The sequence below is a fragment of the Papaver somniferum genome, unplaced genomic scaffold, assembly GCF_003573695.1.
Source record: "Papaver somniferum cultivar HN1 unplaced genomic scaffold, ASM357369v1 unplaced-scaffold_52, whole genome shotgun sequence".
NCBI lineage: Eukaryota > Viridiplantae > Streptophyta > Magnoliopsida > Ranunculales > Papaveraceae > Papaver > Papaver somniferum.
Window position 1 is genome coordinate 1329874 of NW_020647860.1, and position 22008 is coordinate 1351881.

General features: G+C 34.8%; 2 protein-coding genes across 7 annotated transcripts; both read right to left on the bottom strand.

Moving 5' to 3' along the window:
• Window positions 1-115: 115 nt before the first annotated feature.
• On the bottom strand, window positions 116-4057 carry LOC113343027 (serine/threonine-protein kinase AFC1-like). Of its 6 annotated transcripts, none has more exons than XR_003356988.1 (14): window positions 3794-4057; window positions 3222-3393; window positions 3105-3131; window positions 2842-2995; window positions 2719-2767; window positions 2506-2620; window positions 2140-2231; window positions 1873-2029; window positions 1722-1786; window positions 1380-1477; window positions 1173-1284; window positions 888-1050; window positions 387-452; window positions 116-325 (listed from the first exon to the last, which is right to left on the bottom strand). XR_003356988.1 is itself a non-coding variant. In XM_026587362.1 (13 exons), exons 1-12 carry the CDS (start codon window positions 3899-3901, stop codon window positions 892-894), a joined length of 1308 nt encoding a protein of 435 aa, XP_026443147.1. In that variant the 5' UTR covers window positions 3902-4057; the 3' UTR covers window positions 116-452; window positions 888-891. The 6 variants fall into 6 exon arrangements, 4 of the variants coding, with proteins under 4 accessions (XP_026443147.1, XP_026443146.1, XP_026443145.1 ...); XR_003356987.1 differs by having other exon boundaries at window positions 387-458; XM_026587362.1 differs by having other exon boundaries at window positions 116-452.
• Window positions 4058-7968: 3911 nt separating this feature from the next.
• On the bottom strand, window positions 7969-9207 carry LOC113343014. The gene is made up of 2 exons (XM_026587350.1): window positions 9132-9207; window positions 7969-8894 (listed from the first exon to the last, which is right to left on the bottom strand). Exons 1-2 carry the CDS (start codon window positions 9205-9207, stop codon window positions 7969-7971), a joined length of 1002 nt encoding a protein of 333 aa, XP_026443135.1.
• Between the last annotated feature and the right edge of the window lie 12801 nt (window positions 9208-22008).

Here is a 22008-nt window from a genome sequence, read left to right on the forward strand (position 1 = left end):
AGAGCTACTTGATAATTCTGTTTCTATCGTATAATCTCTAAATTATTTTACTGCCGAACTATGATCTGATTACAAGTAGCACAAACAACAGTCTCCCCTTTACGCTGCTAACAAATAAAGAAATTGCTTTGGGGCAAGGAAAAGAAACAATACATCACTTCACTATATACTACCGAAGTTGGAGCATCTATCTGAGGGAAAAAAATAGATAAACATGTAGTATCAATTATGCGCTGCCTCCAACAAATTTACCTTTTGTTGCTACCATAATTGAACCTACAAGTGAAAACGCTAGGCTTCACCGCTGCCAAGTCAAAAACATCCTCTGTAGAAAAATAGATAGTTAAACATTGTACACACACAAAAAAAAAGTCCAGCATACATACTCAAAAAATGTGGAGGCATGCGGGTTGGTTGGTGACGCAGAGCCTAGCAGGTAGCACGTTCCAACTCTGATCCTAAAATAATGTCAGTTATTGCCAAAAGAAATAAAAGAAAGAGATCCTTTTCTCATTAACAATTTGCAAAAAAGATAGGAAATTCAATTGCAACTCATGGATAAAGCAAACAGTTCAGAAAAGAAAAGCAATTCTTCCAGCCAAGCACAAAATAGTAGTAACTTTTTTAACAGATGGGAATACTTCTGTAAGTAATTCAAAAAAAGAAAAAGACCAAACTGTTACAAGAAAATGAAGAGCAAAAAGAAGAAGGCTAACATGAAGTAACAACTCCCAATATAATATACATCAGTATTGTTCTTACAATTAATTCAGGAAAAACAGTATTCCCACGCATCTAAAAAATGGTTTGCACTTCCTTTCTCAATATTGTATGAATTCTTTCAGCACATGCGACTCGAAACCCGAACGAGAGTTCAAAGTAGTTACCAGATTAAAAGAAACGGCCACCCCTTCTAAGGTCTCTTGTGAAGAAGGGATGTCTTAAAGCTTCCCTTGCTGTTAGTCGGACAGATGGATCGTACCGCAGAAGCCCTTGCAATAGATCTATTAGATCCCCTGCAGAATGATCTACGTGCTGCATCACCAGATTCTACAAAACAAAGAACAAACAGATGGTTAGTCCTCCAAGATAGTCTCCTCCGGAATCATTGTAACCCCAGTCTACAGCTAAACTTTTCTAGTTCTGACAACACAAATGGAAATAAACTTTACTTGGAGGCGAGGCAATTTCCAAACTGCCCTCATGCTTTCCCTTGAATTTGCACCTTCAGGCCAGTCCAATCGACAGCGTGCACCCCTTCTGAAGTACTTCTCAGCTCGTCGACTTGAACAAACAAAGATCACTATTATTATTTTTGAAAAAATCAGGAAAATATATATTAAATTAAAAACTACTAAATTAAAAATGTTTATACTTACTCAGCTCTAACCATCATGTGCGGGGGTAGTGGACCTAACACCCTCTCCATCATGGCTAGATGTTCCAGGTTTTCATGGGTCTGAAAAAGAGCCTCTCCCTACACAACCAAATTGACCATAAGATAACCGGACAAGCAAAAAAGCACATGCTGAAAAGAATGGTGTCTGAACTGAACAAATATGATGTCTCAAATGTTTATCTGTTGCAAGATCTAGGTACCGTCTATCTGGACTCTAAAGTTATAAAGAACATTTGCCATTATAGCATAAAGCAGATGGAGTAGACACAAAAATTTAAAGATATTCAAAGCTGGAGTAGAGAATTCAATCAACTGCACTCACCGAGCAAAGCTCAACAAGTATGCAACCTACACTCCATAAATCACAGGGGTAGTTCCATCCAAGCCCTGCACATAACAACATGTAACCACAATCACCATATGCAAGGGTGTATTTGTTGGCATCAGAAAATTAATAAAAGACGAGGTATTACCTAATATGACCTCTGGGGCCCGGTAATGGCGCGTAGATACCACATATGTGTGGTCTTGATGTTCAAATGTTGTACTTCCGAAATCAATGAGCTTGATAGAACTAGATAGTGGTAAATTTCTGAAGTAGCAAGCATCTTTAGTGGTCCGGGGCATATACTATATTATGACCAAAAGGTAACAAGGAAAAGTAATTAGTAAAAATATTTGAAACAAAGACAGAGCATATAGCCATCAGAACAATGAACGTGGATATCACTTATCAATACCTTGTAATCGGGCACCCTGATGTACTCTGGAGAAACAAACAGAATGTTTTCTGGCTTCAAATCGGTATGAATGAGTCTTAGATCATGCATAACTGCCATATTAAAGCAGTAGCAAACTATGAGAAAACAGAGCAAGAAATATATATACATACGCGTCTGTGTGTGTGTGTGTGTGTTTGTGTTAACTGGGAAACTTCTTTTAACAGAATCATGAGATCACTCCAATTCAAAAGATCTAGTGATCTACCCAACAGGGAAGTCGGTAGACTGATAGAAATGGAGGATCCCTTAATGCTCAACTGCCAATTTCTTATGAGATCATTTGGACAGCATTAAAGGAAAAAGTTGCAAGTATATCCCACACACATGCTACAGACTCCAAAAGCTGTCTGCCAAGCTCCCGAACAAGATCGATGGGAAAAGAACGGTAGCTATTTTTGCGAAGAAAATCATACAAGCTCGGTCCAAGCTTCTCAAATACCTGTTGAAACCATCCCTCAAATTTTAACTCTCACACAGGTAGACAAAAATGCACTTTCACTCCCAAATGAATAAAATAAACATCATTAATGTACTTACGATACAAATATGATTACGATAGTCAAACCAATTCCGTATTTGCACACAACTGCAAAGAATAAAACCATTTATACAAAATACTTCTCAAAGTTAAAAAATAATGAGTATGACAGAAACCCTTACCGAGCGCCACCGACATCATGTCTTGCAAGCTTTTGAAGAACGTCAATCTCAATCATGGCAGCCTCACGATACTTTTGAATTGAACGTACAACTTTAATAGCAACAGCTTCTCTCTTTTCATTGTCCCAACATTCTAATACTTGTCCAAATGTCCCTGAATTAAATTACACCAAACAAAGCATAACATTAGAATAGCATCCCTTCCAAAAATTGCACCAAACACTGAGAACTGTAAATTAAATAAAGAAATACTGTGCACTAACCTTCACCCATTTTACTGAGAATTTTATCTGCAGAAGGAAGAAACACAAGAGTTCAAAGGGCAAACAACGAAAGGAAATAGAAGAAACAAAAAGCTGACTGTAGTGAGAGAGCATTACAGCGAAGAGTTAAATTCTCTCCGATAACAAATACATAGTGTCCATCTTTATCATCATTCCTCCAAGGTGGAGATCCATTCCGAATCTGTGATTTGTAATACAGAGGAGCACCAGTATTTCTGGAGCCAACCCCGCTCATAAACTCTTGTCCGCAGTATATTGCAGGCAGTGCCTAAATGAAGCAAAACAGTAGTCATCAGTATATAAATAATCACAACTCCGTATCAAGATAAATCCAGTCATCAACCAAAACAATAAATTCTGAAATAAGCTGAGAACTTGATCATTTGGACAAATTGTCAAATTCCAATCATTCATCCAAAAAAATAAGATCTTAATTTTGTAAAACATAGATTGCCAATCCCCAATTTAAGGTTTCATTTACAAACAGACAACCAAATCAAAACATTCAACAACAAAAAAGTAGATAATCATAAAACCTGTCGAAATTTGCATACATAACATACGAATCCTTACAAAATGAAATTTAACAGAAAAATCTGAGCAAAATAATTGAAATTAAAAAATGAAAAATGAAAAATGAAAATCATTCAGAAGGGAGAAAATTATACCTTCGGAGGAGGTACAGGAGGAGGAATATCCCAAGCTAATCTCGGTCTTTTTCTAGGTCTTTTATCCATATTTGTATGAGGAAATTCAGTAATCCATTGAGTCTCCATTGATTAATTGAATCTTATACTTGGATCAAATTGAAATTGCAGAAGATAATTGAGAAATGATAACGTACAGAAAGAGATCCCATAGAGAAGAGAAAGATATTTAAGAATCCATAGCTTTTCTTCGTAACCCTAGTTTTTATTGGGTATAGACTAATCTGTAAAGAAGAAACTAACTACGGTCAAGTTTGTAACTTGACCTTACATACATTCCTCGTGTTTGATTCTAACTAGAGTTATTAGCTAGCTTGAGCCGTTATGACTCTTCCACGGAGCCAACTCGGGGGAGGGTATTTATGAGGTCATCGGTTTGAGCTCAAACAGTGGGTCGAAGTGTGAACTAAAGCATTCAAAGATGAATTCCTTGACTAACTGATCCTATTTCAGGGAATGTAATAGGTTGTCGTGCGGATTTTGGGTGGATTCCAGATGCAGTGGGTGCTGAAGGTGCTGTTCTATTTTGGCGATTTTTTGGGCAAAAGAGATGAATCTCCCTAAAATTGTCTTTCTCAGTGACTGTCTCCAGCTGGTCAGTTTTGTGAATGTTGCTACTTCGGACTTTAACTGGAGAAGTATAGACCTCCTGAATCGGTGTAGGATTTCCATTGTTAGTAATGTTTCTTTTAAGCTTTTGTATGTAAAGCGGTGTGATAATTCTCTAGCTGACCGGCTTGCACGTTGGGCTAGAAAGAACCTTCTTAAAGGTCTCTGACATTCCCTTCTTTCTTTTTTGGACAATATTGCTAGGAAGGTGAACTTGTCTTCTATTTGTAAGTCCTTTCTTTCTTAATGCAATGGCGTGTTTCTTAGCAAAAAAAAACTAACTGAGCTAGCCGTAGTTGCTACGCAGGCAGAATCTATTCAATTTCAAACTACTGGATATATCTACTTATTGCAGGGTCGTGCTATCCCACGCGGCAGTGCGGCAAGGCTTTGTAAGCTAGCAGATTGTTAGCCGTTCGATGGTATAAGATCTCTTATATTCTGTTTTCTAGGATTGACTTGTAGCAGGTGACAACTTTCAAAAAATATTTATTTCTAACGGATCCTTAACTTATTTCACTTTTACTAATTACTCCATTTAGTGGGTCAAAGAAAAATGATCTTCGGTTTTGAGGAGATTCCATTTTTTTGTGATTGTATTGTAAAACTTAATGTAGGTTTGAATCAGTTTACTAAAACGAGGATCATCAGAAAATAATAATCATAAAAAGAACGAACAACATTTGGAAAACAAATTCAACCGGATAATCTCTTTATATCAAATTTCATTAATGGATCTGATAGCCATGAACTACCAGTAATGGATTAAATCTACCAACGGTACCTGGAAAATTCTCTAATCATCTAGTGATTTCATCGATTGAATTAACCGAAAACAGAAACTTCCAACTCTTCCTCTTTCACCCATCATTGAAGGAGCAGAGGGGGCAAATTTAGTTTCCATCTTCTTGTTGACTCTTTAATCAAAACAATTCCAGTGAATCTCTACTGCATGTGAATCTCTTCATGTGATCACATTAAAGCAACTCTAGTATTTGCTGGAGTTGGTTCTTATCAGAAACCAAAGAATTGTTCTCTTCTTTTGAATTTTTAGAAAGTAGTACTACTTCTGCAATTTTAAATGGTTTTTCCTTATTCGTGAGCATTTTCTAGTTTTTCTTTGTCTTTGATAATCTCATTCCTCCTTTGGGTTAGGTGACTTAAAATTAAACACTTTTTCTTGAGTTTAACATGACCCATACATGAAATTTTTGTGAATTTTAACTTTATTTTCACGGGGCTTGAGCTTGTTGTTTTCTCTACCTGCACTAAATGGATGATTTGATCCTACCAGAGTAAGAGAGTTACACTTGAGAGTTATATTCTTTTAAAAACATTAAAATATGGAAAAGATCCCAAATTCGATATATTAGATTAAAATTAAATTAAAGTAGAGACTTGTTAACAATTAAAAACATTGACAACTGTTCAATAATCGTCAATGGATAAAAATAACTGTGGATTATCATCCAACGGGTTATATCCGCTAGCTTATACAAGCGTCCTGCAAAGGCGCGCGTGCTAGTATTTGCCTTTATTCCATGTAGAAAATTACCTAGATGTAGATGTGTAGCAGAAAAATTACTTATGTTAAGCACCGTCATGTGTCATTTCCCTTAGCTATAGTTTATTTGAAGTTAAAGGAAATGGGTCTCAGCGCAATCTCATTATAATGTTGTGTCATTCTTTAGCTATAGTGCACGGAAATTTAGTTTCCGTATAATAGGTTAAAAAAAGAATTTTAGTGAAAAAACAAAAGAGTGAAAAAGGAAAATTTTAGTGTAACACTTGGAAATCCAGAAACGGATACTTGGTTTCCGAATAAAAGGTCACGAATACTGAGTATATGTTCCAATTGGAAAACACGAACTCAGTTTCCGTAAAATATTAAAGCACACGGAACTTAGTTTTTTTTTTGTTTCTTTACTAGTAGCTTTAGTAACATTTCGAGTTTGAGTCTATAAATTTTCTTGCGTTTTTTTACTAGTAGTTTTGGTAACATTAGTAGTAGTAGTAATCTCTAGTAGTAACGTTATCAGTATTATTCTCGAGTTTTATTTTGTTTGCACCAAAACCTTCAAGGACATTGATCTGAGACTTCTTCAAGCAATAATCAGAGCTAAAGGCACATTTGGAAGATATGGATCAAGCCGAAGAAACAAGAGATACAAAAATATCATTCGGGCAGTACTAATTAGCATATGGATGCAACTTCTGGATTAGCAACTCCATTCAACTGCATCAAAATTCCCATACCATCAACTAAGTTTCTATGGACACAACACATTGATCGAAGGCCTTTCGACCTTCGACTTCGACTCCAACATCGATGCAATACCAATCTGAAGACTGCTATTCACACTTTGCTCCATTATGATATTGTAACTGATAAATCTTGGGGTTTCATTACTCTAAAAATCTTACTAGACTTAACCTGTGTCGTAACGAGACGGCTTGATAATAAGTAATTGCATATGTTTTAATTTTGATTCGTGTTGCTCATCTGCAGTTATTAAATGACATGGCAATTGATTCCAGTATTTTTCTTAATTGTCATGTATGATAACCGAGTTTATTTAACAGTAAAATGATCAACCGTGTTTTATACTTTATAATATTACACATTTTATAACGTCACGGAATTAACATGGTCTATTATTACTCACCAATACCCGCCACCACTACAAAACCGCATGATACCATTTATTTATCCACGATCACCCAGTGGAGGAGCCAAAGGTTGGCTAACTTGGATCTAGGCTCCTTTAAAATTCTAATAACTACATAAAAAAATTAATTTTTCCTATAAAAGTACTTAATTAGCGCATCTATATTTAAGGTTTAGTCTACCAAAGTTTACATGTTTCTTTTTGAAAAAAAGTTTTCCCCTCAATGTTAATTTCTGACTCCACTACTGCCATTGGTACCACGTACCACTGTCGTTTACCCCCGCAGTTTGTGAGCGTAATTCTAATTTTCAATCACAAACACCATATATGAGGTTTAGACTGAACAAATTTAGGTCGTCAACTAATTTATTTCATTATTTTTTCCCTTAATATATTCTTTTTTTAATGCAATTAATTTTATTTCAATATTAAAAACCATAATTTATACATGGTACCAAAGATATCACGCGTACCATTTGAATGATCCAGCGATTATGAACATTTTCGCTTATATAATTTGATATCGTCCCTGTAATGTATGTTATTTTTTTTTTTTCTGAATCACATTTTATATATTGATAATAAATTTTGTTTTTTAGAAGATTACAAGATAAATTTCAAAAGAAAAGAGAGCCAACTACATAGGCTTCAGAAAGATCTAGCAAAACCTATAATACTCAACATTTGGTAACTCTATTCTTGCTAAAAAACTTGGCTTCCCATAGAATATTTTCCTCTGACCTGCTACTAATTTAGTACCTCTTTTTGCAGCTGTATTTGCTGCAAAGTTAACTTCCCTTAAATTGTGCCAGAATGTTATTGACTGGATTTTACTTACTTCCTTTAGCCATCTCATCTTTACAAACCATGGCATCTTATTTCTGCAAATTCTGATATAACTGTTTTGGAATCTGAGTTAAGAATTATGTTTTGCAACTTCCAATCAACAGCTAATTCAACTGCTCCAATGATTTCATACACTTCTGCTATGTAATTAGTAGCAATGCCAAATCCCCCTATAATGTCTCCCAATACCTGACTCAAGTGATCTCTTATTACTACACCAAAACCAGCAGCTCCTGGATTGCCAATGGATGCTCCATCACAGCAAAACATAACATAACCAGCACTTGGTGGTATCCAGAAGCAAGGTTTGATGTGTTGAAATTTAATTTTTCTTGCTCCCAGATTAAAGAAGAGAATTACCTGGTTATCATTGTCATTATTCCACATGTTGCTTTTTATTCTGAAGCCTCCTTCATATACTGCTTTTTTGATTCTGCTTTTAAAGCTTTGAATATTAGGTTTGACTTGCTCAAAGAGCATCTTATTCTTTTGAAACCATAGCTCTTTTAGAGTTGCACAAGCAGCAATAATCCAACATTCTTTGAAAAAAGGACTTTTACCTTTTGCATTGCTCCACACTACTTCAAGAGAATTTGGGACCTTTAGTTGAAATATTGAGCATATCCATTTCCAAATTTCTTTACTGAATTTGCACTCCCATAATAAATGGTGCATATTATCATGTTCTTCTTCACAAATGCAACATCTTGAATCCAAGTCATACTTTCTTTCAATCAATACTGAATCATCGACATATGCCCCCTGAACTATTTTCCAGATGTTGCTTGCTATAGCAGGATGCAAATATGAGTTCCATATATATTTGTGACAATGCAAGGACTGTTCTTTATTTCTCACTAAGTTGATTGCAGAGGAGGTTGTGAGGTTACCTTTTATTTCTCCTTTCCATATTAAGCTATCAGCTCCAATACCAATTTCTGGTAAAGTGTAGGTGGAAATCAGTTGATTAATCTGCTAAGGTATACACTATTCTCCTCTAGTGATCAAATCTGACACTTTCATGTTGATATTAGCTTTAACATATGCAGTGGAACCAACTTCTTCTATAAGGGGTGAATTGCTAATCCAGGGATCAAACCAAATAGATATCAGATGTCCGTCACCAAGACACCATCAAATATTCTCCTTTAAGTGATTTCATGCCCATTTTAAACCAGGCCATATAGATGAAAGTTGCCAGTTATTCTTCCATTGGTGATACTTATCTTGAAATTTAGCCTTGATAACCATTTTGTATTAGAATTTATTATTCTCCATAGAATCTTCATCAGTAAGACTTTATTGAGTACTTCTAATCTTTATAATCCCATACCACCTTCACTATAAGGGGGAGCAGACTTTTTTCCATGAAAGAGTTTTATATTTTCTAGTTTCACCATCACCAGACCATAAGAAATTTCTTACTCACAGATCTTGATCACTGATTTTGGCCACATAAACTGACATACTATAAATTGGTATACTGCAAAGCACTGATTTTATGAGAACCAATCTATCATTAAATGACAGCAATTTTCCTTTCCAAGAAGCCAATTTCTTCCACATTATCTCCACCATTGGCCAAATTGTTGAAATTTTTACTCTGCCAGATTGTAGAATTACTCCTAAGTATTTGTCAGGAAAGTACTTACTTCCATTTGTACCATTCTTTAATTTGCATTATCCTTGCAGTAATTGTGCCATTTACAAAGAGCTTGCTTTTACTTTTGTTAATTACTTGTCCTGAGCTTTTCTGGTACTCTTATAAAAGCTTCACCAAATTCAAAATGCTCTTTTTTGCTCCATTGCAGAAAATGAAAACATCATCAGCAAAAAATATATGAGTAGGATGGATTCCATTCCTTATTACCATTAGACTTATCTTGCCTTATGCTACTAATTTGGATATTTTTTCACGAAGGACATATTCCATAAGCAAAAAAAGTATAGGAGATAGAGGATCTCCTTGTCTTAACCCTCTACCCACTGAGAAGAAGCCATTAGGTCCAACATTTATCATGACTGAAATTCTTGCAGATTCAAATATAGTGTAGAGCCACTTGCACCATGAATTTGGAAAACCATATTTGATCAACACTTGAAACAAGAATTTCCAACTCACAGAATCATAAGCCTGAGATATGTCCAATTTTAGTCCAATATTGCCACCTCTTCTTTTCTTCTTCATTTCATTGACCATCTCAGAAGCAAGAACAATATGATCTTGTATATTTCTCCCTTTGATGTATGCTGCTTGCTGAGGTGAAATGAGTTTATTCATAAGCCTTGACATTCTTGATGTGATAATTTTGGTAAAATTTTTGAAGTTGACATTACTGAGACCAATTGACCTGAATTGATGGGGAGATCTGGCACCTTCAACTTTTGGTAAAAGTACTAGGAAATTAGAATTCAAGCCTCTTGGTATGAACCTTATTTTACAACAAAATTGGACTGCAGCTACTACATCAGTTTGAATTACTTGCCAACATGCTCTGTAGAAACTTCCAGAAAAACCATCTGGCCTTGGAGAACTATCTGGATCCATTTCAAATATAATTTGCTTAATTTCTTCAGAAGTTGGAACTGCATCTAACATGTCTTGATCATCTTCTGTTATTGTTGTAGGAATTGTTTCACGTAATGATTCTGAAATTTCCACTTCCTTAAACTTAAATTTTTCCTCAAAAAAGTTAACGAGAGTTTCTGCTATTTTACTTTGATCTGTGATGATTTCATTATTACCATTCTCAAGTTCACTAATAAAATTTCTAGCTTGCCTACCTTCAGATTAGTATGGAAGAAGCTTGTATTGGCAGAACCTTCTTTGACCCACTTAGTTCTAGCTTTCAATTTCATCACTGTGCTTAATTGCACTTCTTTTGAGTTCAAAATGTTTTCTACTTTCACTAAGTTGTCTAAGAGCTCTTCATTATGAGGATTGGCATCTGAAATCTTCATGGCAGTTTGAACCTCTTTTGCAGCTTCTTTAATTTGTTCATTGACATTGCGAAACACCTTCCAGTTCCATTCTACTAGCACCTTCTTTAACTTTTTTAACTTGCTTTGAAATATAAAAGCTAGATCACCTGCTACATTTTCAGACCAACAATTAATGACAACCTCCATAAAATTAGGATGATCAATCCAGATTTTTTGAAATTTTTTTGGAACATTTTTTGGCTTAGGATAGTTAGCACATCCCCCAAAAAGTGGAGCATGATCAGATGCTCTTCTCATCCCAACTTTATATCCCCACCCTTAATGTTTTTGAAGCCACAAATTATTAGATACTGCTCTGTCCAAATTGCATAAAATCCTTTTATTGCCATGTTGGCAATTTGACCAAGTAAATTCACATCCAGATTTTGGAGCTTGCTGTACTTCACACTTGTCTAGACATGTATTAAACTCAAGCATGTTTCTTATATTAGCATGCCTTCCTCCAACTTTTTCCTCTGCTGTTGTGATGGTATTGAAGTCTCCAATAGCAAGCCAAGGAAGGTTTAAATTACTTATCATTTCCATCTCAGACCACAAAAATCTTCTTTGCACTGCACTAACATGAGCATGAATTCCAGAAACCAGATTGCCTCCAATGTTGACAGTTATCATTTGACTTCACATGGATACCACAGTTGGTGTAGGCAGATTCTTGTTCCAAAATAACCAAATGTTCCCTTTTTGATTTTGAATTGAATTATGAATTACCATATTTTTCATCCCTGGTAAATTCAACTTATTGCAGAATGTTGCATTGCAACTTATTTTAGGCTCTGCTATAAAAACTAAAGAAGGTTGAAATTGATTTATTAAAGACCTTAATTTCTCTTGAGCCATAGGTTTTCTCAGGCCCTTGAGATTCCAAAATAATACTTTCATTATAAGGATTGGAGGTCCCTAGTACCTCATTTTCCTTGATTCTTCCTAAAGTTATATTTATTGTTAACTTGTTGAGCCTTTACCTTTGTTGGTGCATCCTTTTATTGGTCAGCTGGAATGGAGTTTGTGTTTGATGAGGATGGATTTTGAACCACTTTAGACCAAGAGGTTGTTGGCACTCTTTCCTCTGATACTGAGCCATCTTTCCCATTTATAAATTTGATGATACTCTTATCCACTGCATTATCCTCTGTAATTTGAAGTATTTTTGCTGGAGAAAATGTTTCATTCCTTGTGCTCATTTGTATCTCTTTTTCTTCTTCTACAGTACTAAGAGTTTCAAATCTATCAGAAGAAAGATTAACAGTTGTACTGTTAACTTGAGGTGAAATGTGTTGACTTATAGATGTAACTCGAGTAAAACATATATCAAACTTTACTTGTTCATTCTGAGTTGCTATTTTGGTGTTGTTGTGCCATTTGAAGTAGATAAAATATTTGTTCCTGTATCACTCTTCTCAGGATAACTTGGTTTTAAAAAAATTTTTATGCAGTCTTATGCTTTTCTTGACTATTCCTTTCTTCTGCTTCAGTTGTTATCTTTACTCTGCATTCAGTTTGTAAATGACCAACAATTTTACAGTGATGACATAATTTTGGCACCTTAGTAAGTAAAACATCTTGCATAAAACCACCAAACTTTGTTTTATTCCCTAGTTTAGGTGGAATTTTCTTTGCCAAATCAATTTTATAAGAACTCTACCATATAAACCATTCTCAAAATTCAAAGTAGCCTCATCTACTTTTACTGGATCACCCAATGCTTTGCTTATAGTCAACAATGTTTGTTCATCCCAATATTCCAAACTTAGGCCATGATAATGTACCCAAATTGTTGCAGTAGATGTTCGGTGAAGCTCTGGACGAAAATATGGTATCCAATTACGAATCCATAAAGTTTGACTATAAACTTCCCATTGTCCTGCTTTGATATAACTTTGATCTCTTTCATTATCAAGCCTGACGGTGAAAAACCCTTTCCCTAATAGAATAATTATGCATTGACCTTCTAATTTCCACTGAGATTTCATATTAGATACAACAGCATAAAATTTCATTCGAAGTAAATCTAGACGTCATATTAAAGAAAATTTTCACACATCACATCTTTCTTCAGTGCCATGAACCAGATCGATTTATGGACTTTGTTCAACAGAGATATTAAGATCCACCACTGATGGATTCATTTTTGAGTTTTGATGATTTTCCATGAAAAATTAAGGTAAAACACATAAAAAGCAATAAAACCAATCAACTGAATTTAATGAACACCAATCATTTGATGTTTTTAGGCTAATTTTCACCCGAATTAATGAAGAAGATCTATAAATTCAACGCTGAAAAACGAGAAAAAAGAAGAACGAGTTAATCGCCCGATTTGCAGAGCGCGACTCGGCCTAATAAGGTCTGACAAAAAATTTCCTAACCAAGTTTTTATGCGTAATTCCAGTTTTTCAATTATCAAATGTATGGTATCTGACGTTATCAATCGTGCTAAAAACAACCAACCATATCTTTCACAATACAATGTTATCTGTGTTGTAATGACGCATACCTAATATTATCCGACACTAATCACCAGAACCCACCGCTACTACTTCATCCACAACCGCCACCAGGGGCAAAGCCTCGATTTTGAGGAAGGGGAGCGGAAAACTTTCTCAAGTTGGATATTGGTGCAAAATGGACCTAATATCCCATTTTATGGTAAAAAGACCGAAATAATCACAATCGGGCTTGGCTCCGCCCTGACCACCACTAATGTTTCCGCCTCCACCACTTTTCCCTGATCCATTTTTATGTGAAAGTACTATATGGCTCCGTAAGTTTTCTTATATTGAGCATTTCCGATCAAATTAATCAATAAGGTTTTCTTGTGGTTAATTTATTCGAGTTTACTGGATACAAATTCATGTGATTTGTTAATGTCCAAAGAAATCCTTCTTTTCTTGTAAAAGTAAGGTCGCTCATGTTGTTCTCTTGGGAATGACATCTAATGGAGGAGAGTTCTTAAATGAACTTGTGCTTAATTGCCATATCTTCATGGGGAGTGCGGCTGTGGAATATTGTAGGATTTATCTTGTATCTTTATAAACTCCTTGATGAATACACTAAGTTTCGACTATGTGAAATCATCGAAACAAAAGTTGATATGTTCTATTTTAGTTATGAACTATCTTTTTGAAAATTTCAATATGATCCCGTAGTTTTCGTACCTTTGCCAATTTATATTGACAAAAAGGGGGAGAATTATTTGGTAGTTTACACTACTTACATATGGTTTACGGCTCATTATGTAAGGGGGAGTGGTTTTCATTGTAAGATGGAAGTATTGACTAAGGAGGAGTGACACATATCACCATAATATTATTTCAAATTTGTGATACAATTGGACTTTGATTCTCTATAATAATACTATGATAGTGTATAACAATGATTGAGAACATATATTTTCTTGTTGTTATGGATAAAGATCTTCAACAACAATGATGCTGAGTTGAACACGTTCAAAATCGTTGGAGTACTTGGAGTAACGAAGAATTCAAGGAAAGTTGAAGAACCAAGGAAATCAAGCATGATGGATGAGAAGCTACAAAGTTTATTCATTTTGTAATCCATATGTATTGATAGTTTTGTCACTAAAACTGACAAAGGGGGAGATTGTTAGAGCACTGATCGGTGGAAGTCGCAAGCGTTGCTATCTCAAGATTGTTTGTCAAGTTTAGTTGATAAAAACTACATACTTGATTTCTAGTCTACTTATAGCTATGTCTCGGTTTAGGATAGAATGTGTAGTTAAGTTTATACTTCACGGCGTTCACCAATTGAAGACGAAGATCTACTAAGAAAATTGGAGAAACTTCATCAACAAAAGGTATATGGAGACTAAAACTTATCTATCACTCAGAAGTCTATTCTATTCTATCCTCCAATGAGACTAAGTCGTATATCTATATAGACTTTTACATTATACACATTTGATATTTCAAGCCGAGTTTATCTCGCTTATCCACTTCTCGAAATATGTGTTGGAAGCTTTTTGCGTTAGCTATGTTCATTATATTCCTGACGAGTTTAGTTGGAAATTATTTATTTGTTGGAAACTAAATATAATGTCAAAAGATGATCATGTGAAAATTTCCTTGAATATCTTATATGATTTGTGTGAGACTGTCATTTGATGTTAGCTTGGGAAGTTTCGTATTGATCATTTAATCACTTGAAAATTACTTGAAGCTAATGGTTTGTGTGAGACAATCATTGTCGTCTTCCAAGGATGTTTCAATGATTGAAATGCGAGTTTATAACGATTACCCCTGTATGGATACAACATGGTATACATACCTAGTATGCGAACTGTATTGTGATAATTCAGGTCAGGAATTCTTGTTTGCGTACCTAGTATACGAACGTATTTACCTGAGAATGTCCGGAACTCTTGTTTGTGTACCTAGTATGCGAACGGGTTTACCTGAGTTGGGGCCGGAACGGTTGTTCGCGAACCGGGTTTGCGAACGGCTTGACTGGGCCAAGGTCCGAAGATGCTGTTCGCATACCTGGTTGGCGAACACAGTGGTGGAGTTATAAAATCGGTAATGTATGATTCTCATGCTCATGAACTGTAACATTTATGTTCTAAGTAATGCAATCTTTGCAAACCGTGGCTTAATGTTCATTACTTGATTCTTGTATAAGTACTTTGTACGATTACGAATCAAACTGATTTCCATTCAATTTGTTCATATATATTTCTATGAGATAGTGAACAATTAAAAAACTCTACTTGAAACGCTATTAGACTCATTTGATTATCTTTCATGATTGATTTATCATCATATTTTATCTATAAGTGTTAGATGAATACGGCTAAGACAAAAGTGTTCATATGGTAACTTCGCTTAAATGTTATTGAGCCAACTCAATATACACGTTTAGGTACGGTAATCCATATCCAAAATGAAAGTATATTTCATTTGTGTATAACAAGCTAAGACCATCTAATGGTGGAGATTGGTTGCTTTATTTTTAAGCAGATTTAACTTGAATCTTAAAGCAGGATTCCATCTAACGCTGAATTTGAATGCTTCGTTATTAAGCTATCTTAGCTTTGATTGAAAGCAACCCTAATTTGAAAGACTATATAAGGGAGAACTCTAACAACTGGAAAACCTAGTCCCCACATTTCTATGTGTTCCTAATTGTAAACTAGAGTCGATTCTCTTTTAACCTAGGTTTTTCCAAAACCATTATAGGTTAACGACTTGAAGACTTCATTGGGATTCGTGAAGCCATATCCAACTATTTTCTCTGTAGTTGCATATTCTGATCTTACTTGTTCTATCGTATTGAGTTTTATCTTCTTTAAGATTTACTCGAGATTTATCTCCGATAGGTAAGATATAAAAATTAATCAGAACAGTTCTTCGTCTCAGACTCTTGTGATTCCGCAATAACTTTTCCTGTTAATCAGTTGGGTTATTGTGAGGTAACTAATTTTTTTAGGATGCTCTTGGGGAGTATAAGACCGGATTATTAACTGGTTCGTGTTCACCTTGATTTATCAAAAGACGGAACAAAAACCGAATAAAGAATAGACATATCTGTGGAGACAGATTTGTTTATAAGTCTTCGACTTTGGGTCATAACAACTCTTAGTTGTGGGTGAGATCATCTAAAGAAATCAAGTGCGCAGAATCCGGTGTGGTTCTAGAGGCGTAAGGAACGCGACTGTACTTTAATCGGTGTGAGACTTGGCTAGGGATCAACTACATTCTAGTCCGAAGTTAACTTGTAGTAAGCTAGAATCTGTAGCGGCTTAATACAGTGTGGTGTTCAAATCTGGATTAGGTCCCAAGGTTTTTCTGCATTTGCGGTTTCCTCGTTCACAAAATTTCTGGTGTCTGTGTTATTTCTGTTTCACATTATATTTGTTTATATAATTGAAATATCACAGGTTGTGCGTAGTTCAATCAGTTGATAAATCCGACCTTGTTTGTTGGATAGAACTTGATTGACACTTGGGCATTGTTCTTTGGTACCGTCCAAGTTATTTCTCATATCAATCAGGCTCGCAGATTTCTATTTATTTGATTTGCTGATTGTATTGAGAAAGAAAAAAAAACTCTTTAGTATAATTCTTGATTAAGTCTCGCTTTTTAGTTGGTGCTCTCATAATTATATTGGAGCTTATTCCAAACAGATTGTCGAACGAATTATTGGGTGTGGTTTTTATATCCCCGTTTTTTCAGTATATATAACAAATAATCAAGGAAATATAAATAACAAGGACAATTTTGCCATTATATGAAAAAATACTGGAAAAGAGGTTATGAACTATGACTATTCCATGACCTCATTTTGTTTTATTCAATAAGGCACGAAAGTTTTGAGTATGCCCCATATTAGGATCCAAAAAAATATTATAATATTTAATTAAATTAATTTTCATTTTTTATATGAATAATGGGATGCACATAAACCACTAAAGTGTGGTCGTAGATAGACATGTAAAAGTTTGGGTTAGGTCAAATAGACACTAAAAGATTTAGTCAATTATATTTTTACTTTAAAAAAAAATACTCTTTTTCTATCTCAAATTTATTTTTTATCTCTCCAATTTAAAATTAATCGCGAAAAAAGTCATAACTTTCGATATATAAGATGGATCTTAATAAAATTTTATTTTTCAGAATGGGCTCGAAATATTCTACAAAGCAAGAAGAAGAAGAAATATTATTTGAAACAAGACCGAGGATATATTATGCACTCAAGTATAACCTGGCCAAAACTTATTTCTTATAAGAATATCCATTATGTATTCAGATGCATCTTCCCAAAACCTATTACCTATAAGAATATGCAATGCACACAGGTGTACCTGGCCAACATCTTTTTCCTGTAAGAATATACATTATATATGCGCGCAGGTGCATCTCGTGTACTTAGTAGACAAATCTAGGTTTATCCTAGTAATCACCTGTAATATATTATACAATCTAAAATCTCCAGTTCATGATCTCGAACAACATATCCACCACCATTACCATCACATTCACCATTAAAACATCAAACAGAAATAAGTATTAAAGAAAAAAAAATGATAGGAATGACAAAAAAATTCAAAAATATGCATCATGCACTCGGGTCTAACTAGCCTGGGCCAAAACCTATTTCCTGTTAATATGTACATTATGCACTCAAGCACATACTATGTACTTAGTGAATAAATCTCAGTTTATTCAATTAATCACATGCAATATATCACAGACAACCAAAATCGCTAGTTCATGATCTCGAGCAATAAATACATCACCATTACCACCACATTCACCAACCAAAATATCAACCAAAAACAAGTATTAAAGAGGAAAAATAATAGGAACAACAAAAAAGTATAAAAAATATACATTATGCACTCGGGTGCAATCACGCCAAAACCTATTTCCTATCATAGTCTATATTATGCACTCCGGTGCACCTTGTGTACTTCGTGGATATATCCAGATTTAATTCTAGTAATCACCTGTAATATATTATATACAGTCAAAATTACTAGTGCATGATCTCAAATAATTGTGGCGTTTTTAATAGCCATCGCCGCGGTCATCTTACAACAGCTTCCCGGGATGTCACCCATCCCTGGATTACTTCCGCCCTAGCACGCCTAACTGTAGATTTTCCAGCCAACTCTAGTGCCAATTGTGTTGAAAATGTTAGAGCATTGCTCAATTGAACCCGACAAGGTTGGTATGTTTTCATATTTTAGTATCAAAACTTAAAAGTCTCTTGATTAGATTGCTAAGAGTCAACTTTGTTATGTTAGACTAGAAAGTCTAGAAATGTCGAGATATATAATTATTACTCCGAAGACCTGGAGATTCTGAAGATGCATCGACATTAGTGAATACATCATCATTTTATTTGAGGTTAGTAATACAAGACTTGACCTGTTTTCATGTATATTACGTTACTTTCAAGTTTTTTAGATTGAAAACACACATGCGAAGTTATATATATGAAACTCTACTATTAGAGACATAGACATAATTTTTGTAACTTGCTTATTAGATTTGTAATGAACTTAGGATTGATTTCATGCCTAGAAAACTATGTTTGATTACATGAATTTAGGGAAGTAGCTAGACTTACGAACTTGTTTCGTAGTTGAAATAAATCAATATGATTGGTGGTCCGGTTTTCTATGAAGATCTAAGGCAGGACCGATCCCTACTATGTTGGGAATCATGGTAGAGCCGATCCTTACCTATGTTGGGAATCAAGGTAGTAACGATCCTTACCTATGTTAGGAATCAAGGTAGTAACGATCCTTACCTATATAGAAATCAAGGTGGAACTGATCCCTACCTATATTGGGAGTCATGGTAGAACCGATACCTGTGTGCAAAACCCTTTTCTATGGTCACATACATGGTTTTTAAACTCGGACGAATCACGAGTTGACTCGTACGATTCGTTTTATTTTAATCCAACTCGAGTTGAATCGCATGCCTGAATCGTGTTTTTTGAATTTTTCTTAAATCGTTGACAAGTCAACCTCTTGGTTTCCACTGGTAATTTCTAAATTAAATGTTTGATAAAAACTTATAGTAGAAAAGAGTTTGTCCATGATTGAACCTTAGACCTCACAGTTCGTTCACCTATCCACTAACCACTAAACCAAGCTTTCATTTGTGATTAGTATTGAAACTACATAAAATTTATAAGTTACTAATGCAAAAATTATCGAAAGTAGGCTCATACTTAATACTTTTGTTAAATTTTTCCCATAATTCAATATTACTTGTAAAAAAATATACGTTTCAAAAATAAACCATGAATACGATTCGATTTTGAAAAATAAAAAACCGATTCACGTTTCGATTTACGATTTACTGGTCACATATACTTTAAGGTTTGTGTGATTTTGGAAATTGGGTTTGCAAAATAGGAAAGTTCAATATGTCGACATAGTGAGTAATTTGAACATGTGCACAAATCTTATTTTTATTGTTCAAAGATATTCCTTGATACTCAAGCTGAGATCCCAAACCTAAATGTTTGAGAATCTTTTTGTTAAGATTTTCGAACATATATGTTTTGTTTTTCCAGCAAGCAAAACAGATCTCTGGAATATATGTTAATTAAGTATCTTGTATACTAGCTAATATTGAGTTGTAATCCAAGACGAACTTCGGTTATACTTGGTTGGAATTAGACAAAACCAAATCTAGGTGCTTATGGCATATCTTGAGAATATTTTTGGTTATAGAAATTCCTTGGTGTCCAAACTACCTTGGTCTTTTAATAGTGAAGTTTGTTCTTCTTACAAACTTACCTGAGGCAGGCACTTCATTTTGTAGTCACTGATGTAGCCGACGAATAGTACTACTCGTAATACTATCTTGGAGAGAAGAATAACCTAATTAGGCGAAATCTCTTATGTCTGCTAGTTTAAAGACTTCTTTGGGATCAAGAAGCGTCTACTAGTACCGCCAGTGGAAAACTAGGATTGCATTGTTATTTTAGTTTTTGATTTGATGACTAACGATTGTCAACTCTTGATTGCATCTAGTTTGATTATTCTTTAAGAACCTTCTCTTCTGACATGAGGTCACTCATACTAGATTAAGGGATTAACGGTAGTTCAGATCCATCTTTAGATCTGACATTCATTTGTGATCATCCATTGTTTACAGACTCCGTTTTGTGCTTGATCTAACATAAGTTGGAATCAAGTATGGTTGTGCAGGTGCAGAAGAAGACATTGAATATTTGAAGACAAAAAGAATTCTTATTGGTTTCATATCTTTGTGATTTGCTTCGTGCACAAACTTAATCGTCTCGAATCTGACTATTGATAGACACATTTATGTGTCTGAATTGTCCACCATTTTCTATATTGTTAGTGCTCATTTTTGTACTTATTATGGTGTTTTATGTGTGTAGGTATTTTTGGAAAAGAAACATTAATAGAGAAATTGGCTCGAAAAATTGTTAAAGGCACCCTGACTTTGGATAAGGGCACCCCAGAATTGTGTTAAAAACGCCCTAGAAATCTTGTAAAAAAACACTCAAGGAATTTGTTAAAAAAACATAATTACTAAGGGGTACCCCAATTACTTTCGCCACCCCCAGCAGTTGGTTAAGGGGTAACCTTCTCCAACCTTTTGAAAATCAAAATTTGGCGGGAAAAACGTATTTTGAAGAAACAAATTTAGGGTTTAATTTTTTAGGGTCTTTTACGAAGATTAAATCGCTGGAATTCATGGGGAAGGTTTGACTCGTCAAGACAGGGATGATATAAGCTTTAGAATTAGTTAACTTTGGATGGATAATCAAAAACAAATTGTTGCAGTCACCAGAAAAATTAGGGTCCAATATTTGGAGTTGTTAGAGGGAGACTCGATCGATCAAATTAGTTGGGTTTGTTCTTGATGGTTAGCAGGACTGGCAATGGTCTCAGATTCGTTTAGAATGGGTTGGATAATCACCAATTGAACAAATATAAGTCTCGGGTTTACTTTGCCCCGAAAAGTTTTGTATGGATTCTGGAATGGATTTGATGCGACTTAATCACTGGAATTGATTGGTTTGGTCATGTTTGACTAAAACAGGGATGATATATGCATTAGAATCGAGAAAATTAGGCTAGTTGATCATGTGGAAGAAAACAGGGAGTCTCGGGTTTTTCCCACTTCTTCTCGAGATTTCCTGTGTATGGCATGAGTCTGGATGGAGAAGGACACGATTTATAAGGTGTTGGGAACGAAATAGAGTGTGCCAGCTGAAGAATAACACGTGAAAGTGTTAAAAATGGAAAATCCCATAACTTTTTGGAGAGAAAATATCTTCTTTACTGTCAAATATTTGGAGTAATTATAGCGAGATTCGAAGGTCCTGTTGGGTATATAAAGAGAGTTAGGATACCAAAGAAGGGAGACGGAGAGTTTGGAGAGATAATAGAGGCTCGGAATCGAGAGTTTTAGAAAATTGTTGTTGCTGCTGTTAATCAAGAACACGAAGAACAAAAACCAGTCCAAGTTAGTCGCAGATTCAGTCGTTTAATCAACAATAGTTCTGTAAGTTTCAATATTGACTTAAAATTCTTGT